Source organism: Sardina pilchardus, chromosome 21 (genome assembly GCF_963854185.1).
Source record: "Sardina pilchardus chromosome 21, fSarPil1.1, whole genome shotgun sequence".
NCBI lineage: Eukaryota > Metazoa > Chordata > Actinopteri > Clupeiformes > Clupeidae > Sardina > Sardina pilchardus.
The window spans coordinates 9,835,260-9,842,784 of record NC_085014.1 but is presented as its reverse complement, the minus strand read 5'-3'; the positions used below and the strand labels follow the sequence as shown (position 1 = coordinate 9,842,784).

The 7,525-nt window shown below is 46.2% G+C and overlaps 1 protein-coding gene across 1 annotated transcript in view; it reads right to left on the bottom strand.

Annotated features, from left to right (window-relative positions):
• Positions 1-2,902: 2,902 nt before the first annotated feature.
• The window catches only part of LOC134069285 (ephrin-B1-like), a 64,131-nt gene continuing 59,508 nt past the window's right edge, over positions 2,903-7,525 (bottom strand). The window contains exons 4-5 of the mRNA XM_062525222.1: positions 6,585-6,710; positions 2,903-4,674 (exon numbers count right to left, since the gene is read on the bottom strand). Coding sequence (XP_062381206.1) covers positions 4,184-4,674; positions 6,585-6,710 — 617 coding nt within the window. The 3' untranslated portion in view covers positions 2,903-4,183. The remainder of the gene's footprint in view (positions 4,675-6,584; positions 6,711-7,525) is intronic.

The following is a 7,525-nucleotide window of genomic DNA, read 5'->3' as shown; positions in this document are numbered from 1 at the left end:
GCCCTGGCCTGGCAGAGGCTGCTTCCCCCTCAGGCTCTGCCTGAGCTGATGCCCATTTAGCGTCTGGTGTGATTGACATCTGGGCCATTACACTCGGGCCCCATCAGGACATGGCATCGTTACTCGCTGCCGCCGCCGCCGCCACAACTCGCAACACGCCGTCAACAACACAAGCGATTAGTCCTCTGCTGAGCGGCCGGGCAGGTGAGTGAAAGATGGCCGCCGAGATAAAGCATCGCTGGCTGCCACCAAGGGCCTGGCTGTTACCCATAAGCCACCTGGCCTAAGGGTGGCGGAGGTAGGGATGGGGTGGTGCAGAGGGTTGTAGGTGGTGGTGATGGGGGTGGGGGTGGGGGGGGGGGCAAAGGCAAGCAAAGAGATCGCTGCCTGTGTGAACACCTTTGTGATTTATCCCCTGGCATAAAGGCATTCACTCTCCAATCACCCCCACAGACCAAAGCCAGGCTCCTTTCAGAAAGTCTGGCTCCCTGAATGGCCGCCACTGAAAGGAAGATTAAATTAAATCTCTGAATGCTGAAAGCTTAGGCCGCATGATATAATGTGATCTGAGGCCCAGGTTACTCTGTTAGGAGAATGAAATTATTCACGCCTGGTGATAATAAAATCTCTAAGTGCTGAATATAAAGAAAGAATTAATGGATATTGCTGTTGTCATTCATACAGTTAATTTAGTCCCAGTGTTGAGCCATAGTGCATCGCTGGGTGACTGCCAAAGGTGTGTGATACAGAGAAATGATATGTAAAGAGAAATCAGTTTTTCATAGATGTGATATTAATTTATTGTCATAAAAAGTGAAAATGACTCAATTGATTTGGACTGCAGTGTAGTGGAGGGACAAGAGTGTGATCTTTTACAAAAAAAAAAAACTCTTCATTTCTGCATGCCAAGTCATGGTGCATCAACCTCTCAAAGTGTTTCTGTATTTGTAATGTCTTGATCTACAATGATAAACAAAGCAAACAAATAAACAAAAAAATGCAAGAATTTATACAAAATGTAATTTAAAAAGACAACTATTTACATAAACAATCGCCAATACAAAATCTTGACTTTATATTTGTTTCATAAACAGGGCTCAAGTGAAATTATGCTCTTAAAAACCTTCACTGTATATCCACATATATACACGTGTCATTCTTCTTACAATTTTTTTTTGCCAGATTGTGGTTAATTACTTATAACAAAGATCACAACAAATGAAACGAGTCAATGCTTTCAAAACAAACAAAACAAAAAAATAAATGTACCGAAAAAAAACACTGCCTTGGACTTGACTCAACGTGTTCCGATGGTTCTATGGGGACCTGTTCTCTTTGACCCATTTGCCCCAGTACTGCAGAAATGTTCCACTGTCAGCGGCGAGGTCTCTCCCCTGGCGTTTGGAGAGGGGCCACGTGCCGTGTCGGCAGCGCTAAATGACCGATGAAACGAACGGGAACTCGCTTTTCGCTTTTCGCATTCCGCCTCGCGAGCGAGTGAGGACGAGGTTGAGAAGGAGAGCGGCCAGCTGTCCTTATCTGACTGGGGCTTTACGCGTCTGGCATGGCGTGGAGCTACGGTATCTCTCTTGCGCTGTCAGAGCTCCGAACGCGGCACTCCGTTCATTTACTGTCAGCTCTGCTCTTCCAAAAACAACTAACACGATCTCTCCAAGGGCTCTCCTCCTGAGCCATGCATGAGAATATGAAATCGCAGGGCTTAGGAGCTGAAGTGGCTCGTGAAATTCAGATGCAACGGATAACGTCTTAGTTACCTAGTAACCACATGGTCATATTTAGGGCAAAACATTAAAAACGGGGAGAGAAAAAAAAAGGAATTTATTGGCAAAGAAACTTCCAACAACAGGCGTGTGATTTTTATCACAAGCGGTTGAGTGCTGAAGAAATTAAAATGATTAAATCAAAAGAGTTTTTTTCCCCCTCTGTCATAAACAGTTTGCTCATAAACGAGGACTTTGAATAGATTGTGGTTCTGGCAAAAGCCATGTCTGTCACAGATAAATGTGCTGTTTTTTTCACAATTAACACTCAAAAGATAAGATGTCAGACTACTGTAATTTAATTTTTTTTTCTCTTCCTCTGACGTCTTTTGTGTCTCGGAGACGTGCCAAACAACATTTTCCTCAACAATTCCTCTCCGCCGCAGTGCTTATACAGAAATCTGAGCAACTGTCAAAAGTGTCACTTCTTTCGTCTGCCAGAAAAAGAGTTCCACTCACAGAGCTACTGGGTAAGTCCCAGGGGTCTAACTACCCCAAACCACTCTCTGAACTGAATACACATTGGCAGAAAAGGAGAATAGTACTATTAACTATTATAAATACAACACAACTTTTATTAAAAAGTATTCTTTAAAAAATAATCTTACATTTCACACAGGTATTAAATGTGAGCAAGCTAGGAAGTCTTTTTTTCCTTCTTCTTCACCGTCTGCAAGGCTTTCGTGGGGAGTTGTTTTAATCCCGGGTTTCAGGTTTTGGTCGGTGTTGCGACGTGTCCTTTAACAAATGCTAATTTTCGATGTCATCTGTCATAACCGCCCCTCCTGCGCTGAAAATTTAATGAACGGCACCCATTAAGTCTGCCAGAAACTCCCGCTCTGGAAACCCATCACCCCCCCCCCCCCCCCCCCCCCCCCCCCCTCGCTGTCCTCTGGAAGGGCAGGGGGTGGTAGCCGTAGCCGGGGGGTTCTCATGAACGAACACATTTCTCCCACCGCCGACCGTGCTTGTCTGGGCTCGCAGTCAGCAACACCTTGTGAAACGCAAGCCACTGACTCATAAATACCACGGTGTGCAAGGGGTGTGTGTGTGTGTGTGTGTGTGGGGGGGGGGGGGGTGGCGGGGGGAACGGGGGGGGGGGGGGGGGGTGAAGTCTGGCCAAACCTGAAAACCTCAAAAAGACCTGTATGGTTTTGTCTACGTGTGAGGGTGCATATGTCTCTGTGAGTGTGTGAGTGTGTGTGTGTGTGTGTGTGTGTGGGTCTTGTTGAAACGTTCACAAATATAACTCCTTGAACAACAATCATGAAAAAAAGAAAAAAACAACATTCAAGGAACAACAACGAGTGATGATGATGATGGTACAAAATGAAGAGAAAGAAGTGAAATGTCCACAATTAGATATCGCATACTTAGAAAAAATAACCTAATACAACTGTTTTGTCGTTTTTTTTCTTCTTCTTCTTCTTCTTCAAACTAATACTTTGTGAGGAAATAAGAGTGAGACCTTGAGAAACAGTAAGGCAATCACATCGCAGGCGTGAGGAGGGTGTAGATGCTGAGAGTCAGCCATCTAGCTGCGCCCTGTTACCTGAGCAACGAGAGGGTCCATTTTGGGATGGGGCAGCCTAAGACTCCATGGCTTCATTTGATTAAAAGCCAGTGTCTCTTCACTTCTTCTTCTCTCTTCTTCGTCCTGTTCAGTATGTTGAGTTGAGGCTACTTCGTGTTCCTTGTGGTGTTTTTTTGTTTTGTTTTTGTTTTGTTTTTGTTTTTGTTTTGCTTTGTTTTTTTATTTTTTTTAAAAAAAGCCCAACCCAGGAAGCGGTTTGCATTTTAATTCCAGGAGGTTTGGTTGGCATGTGCTAGACCTCTGGTGACCCTTCATGGAATAACATCTGGCCTCCTAATCCTCCAGCCAACTCTTGAACCCCGCTACCCACCCAACCCAGCCACCAGGCAGCACCCCCAAACATTACGCACGCAGAGGATGGGGGCAAAGGAGGCTACAACACCACACTTTTGGGTGGAAAAAGAGACATGAAAAATAATCAAAGTTGGAGGTTCATCTCTCTCTCTTTCTTTCTGTGCATCTTTCTTCTAATTATCCCCCTTTCTACTTCTGTTCCTCTGTTCAACCTTGCAGTGTCAAGAAGGGTCGAGGCTGTTAGCAAGAAAAAAAACAAAGAAAAACAAAACAATAACAACAACAACACCAAACAAAGAAACTACAACAGAAAAGTGAGAGTGTGGTTCACCAGAGGTCCTTGAGCTAACTTCAAAAACAGCACGCATGTCTCTTTCTCTCTCCTTTTCTTCCCTCCTTCATTCTGTCCTCCATTTTGTTTCTGTCCATCAATGTTCCACATAAAGGACCCCCCCCAGACAAAACCGCTGTGTGTACCACCCCCCCTCCCCTCTCCACACGCGCTCTCTCTTCCTCACACCTTGTAGTAGATGTTGGCGGGGCTCTGAGGGGGCATCTCCTGGACGATGTAGACGGGGTGTCCGTAGTCGCCGCTGACCTTCTCGTAGTGCGGGCAGTAGTTGTTCTCTGTCCGTAGCGGGATGATGATGTCGGAGGGCTCGGACCCCGCGCCCCCGACCAGGCCAACGCCGCCCGCTCCCTTGGGGCTGGCCAGCGTGCTGAGCGTGAGGGCTGCGGGCCGCGGCTGGGGCGGCTTGCGGCCGCGCTTGCGCACCTTGATGAGCAGCACCACCAGGAAGATGATGAGCACCAGGAAGATGACGCAGCCGGCGCCGATGGCCGAGAACACGGCGATCTTGGAGCCCAGGAAGCCCTCGCTGGTGCCGCCGCTGCTGCTGCTGCTGCCGCCGCCGCCGATGCTGCCGCCACCGCCTCCACCTCCAGCTCCACCACCGCCACCACCACCACCACCTCCACCACCGCCGGTCTTAGGGTTACCCGAGTCTGAGGAGAGAGAGGATAAATACTGTAAGAAACCTTCATATCAGCACGAAAAGATACATACTAGCATACTGCTACATACTGTAAGTATATATACGTATCTATATGCATACATATATCAGTTATGCTAGTATGTATCTTGTATTTATGTACTGTAAGAGACTTCAAAATCAGCATGTAAAGACACATACTAGCATTACTGCTAGCAGATGCATTTTCCGTACCGAGGAAAACCTTTGCTTTTTCCATTTGCAACCGTAATCATAACTTGTTCTTTATAATTTGCTCTGCGAGCAGATGAAAGATAAGAAACCTCAGTTCTAGTGCTGAGGAAACTTCTAGGGAATGTTTTGATCATTATTCATGTCTTCAACAAGAATTTCCAGTACAGCATAAAGGTAAATACAAAGATGTGTTTTATTCATTATTTCCCATGAAAGTGAACCCTGTGACCGTGAACAGAAAAGAATGCAGAGAAGAACAAGTTATGCGAGTGGACTACACAAGACCATAAGAGGGATTAAGCCAGTCAGTCCACTGGACGGTTGGTGATGTATGACAAACATTCACTGCTTTTGAGGGAGGAGGAAATTGATCTTTTGGAAAAACACAACCCACAGATATGTTTTGACGGGCAATAAAACCCTGTCAGCTGTAATGTACGGCAGCTAATGTATCTATTTTACCGGTCGCCTGCAGAGATTCTGGAGAGGATTCTCAGGATGAAAGTGCAATAAGCACTGCCTGTCGATGTCTAATCCAATGTTCAGGTTCTCAAACAGGGCAAGAAGAAGCAGGGAAAATAAGGCTACAGTATATTACGAACCGAAACGTTGAAAAAGACAAAAACGAAAAATAAAATAAAAAAATAAAAAAAGGCCTTGGAACAAAAAGAATCTGCAGGGAAGGCAGATTTCTCTCTTTCTCGTTCCCATTTTTTTTTTTTTGCCCGTTGCACATCTGATTTTGTTTTATCCCCTCTCCTGGCTCAGGGCCTAGATGGACAGAGCCTTGACAAAAAAATGACTACTCCAGTGACTGAAATGTGAGCGGAGGAGAAAAAATTTTGTTTTTTTTATACGGCCAGAGAGGAGCGAGGGGATGCCAGAAGTTTCCCTCTCTCTATTTCTCTCTCTCTATCTATCTCTCACTCCCTCTCTTTTTCTTTCCCTCCCCCCTTTCCCTCTGTCCATCCCTTTATACATGTCTTTCCTTAGCCTTGCTCTAACACACACACACACACACACACACACACACACATACACACACAGACACACACACACACACACACACGCACATACATTCAGACACACACACACACACACACACACACACACACAGAGAGAGCTCAGCACAGGGAGTTTAATGGGCTCTCATGACTCCATCAGTGATTGTATCTGTTTGGATCTCAGGGTTGTGCTGAAAGAGCCTGCAGTGCAGGAGGGCCTTGGGAGTGCATGAGTCTGTGGATGTATGTATATATGTGTGTGTGTGTGTGTGTGTGTGTGTGTGTGTCCTTGTGTGTCTATTTGCGAGAGTATAAATCTTTTAAAATATATCTGTATACACTAGCTGTGTCTGTATACACTAGCTGTGTTTAAATGTGTCTGTTTGAGTGTGTGTGTGTGTGTGTGTGTGTGTAGGTCTGAATGTGCCTGCCTGTGTCTGTGCATGTGTGTGTGTGTGTGTGTGTCTGTGTGAGTGTGTCTAAATGTGTGTGTGTCTGTGAGTGTGTGTGTGTCTGTGTATGTCTAAATGTGTCTCTGTGTGTGTGTGTGTGTGTGTGTGTGTGTGTGTGTGTGTCTCAATGTGTCTGTCTCTGTGTGTGTGTGTGTGTGTGTGTGTGTGTGTGTGTGTGTGTGTCTGTCTGTCTGTCTGTGTGTGTGTGTGTGTGTGTGCGCGTGCCATCTCACCCGTGTTGCCCGTGTCTGGCAGTCTGTCTGCGTCTGGGTCTCGGCTGGGCGGGCTGTAGCCGCCGTCTGGAGCCTCCACTCCCGGGAGATCCGTCATCACTGGGTCCGGCAGGATGGCGTTAGGGTCTGCCAGCACACAACACAGCACAACATCAACAACTCACCCAAACAAACAAGCACCGTAAACAAACAAACAAACAGACAAATAAATAAATAAACAAAACACATGGGCAGTGGAAGAGTGACAGAGAGAACGAGAGATGAGAGAAAAGAGAGAGGGAATGAGAGAGAGAAAGAAAGAGAGAAAGCCACAGACACAGAGGGAGAGAGAGAAAAAGGAGAGATAGAGAGAATGTGTCAGACAGAAAGACAGAGAGCTACAAAGAGAGAGCGCATGAAGAGTGTAAAGGAGAGAGAAATAAAAAGAAAAAGTGTGTGTGGGTGGATGGAGAGAGGCAGAGAGAAGGCGAAAAAGAGATAGAGAGGGAGAGAGCCAATTCCATCTGGCATCAGACAAAAGAAGGATAATAACACTTTTGTACAGCGCGCTGGGAGGCCTGGATGATAGCTGAGAGGAAGGAATCACACAAACACACGACATCAGTGGCTAACACTCCACAACTGACCAATGTCCTTCAAACGCTTTTTATTATATACGACATTAAACGCTAATGTATGGATTTACAACACTTTGAACGCTGCGTGCGCTAAAAAAAAAAAACCCATGTAATTGCATAAGGAGGTGAGTGAGAGGCACGGAGCGTGAAATAAAACATCATCAGCGTTGGCCAGCCGCTCCCTCGGTGTGCATTAGAGTGGACGGATGAATGACCGCACGCGGCCCCGGCTTGATTTGTGTGACACGGCACTCTTGCGAGAGCCCCCGCGCGACATATGGAGAAAACCTCTCCATCTGAGGAGGGAAGGAGAAAAAAAAAAAA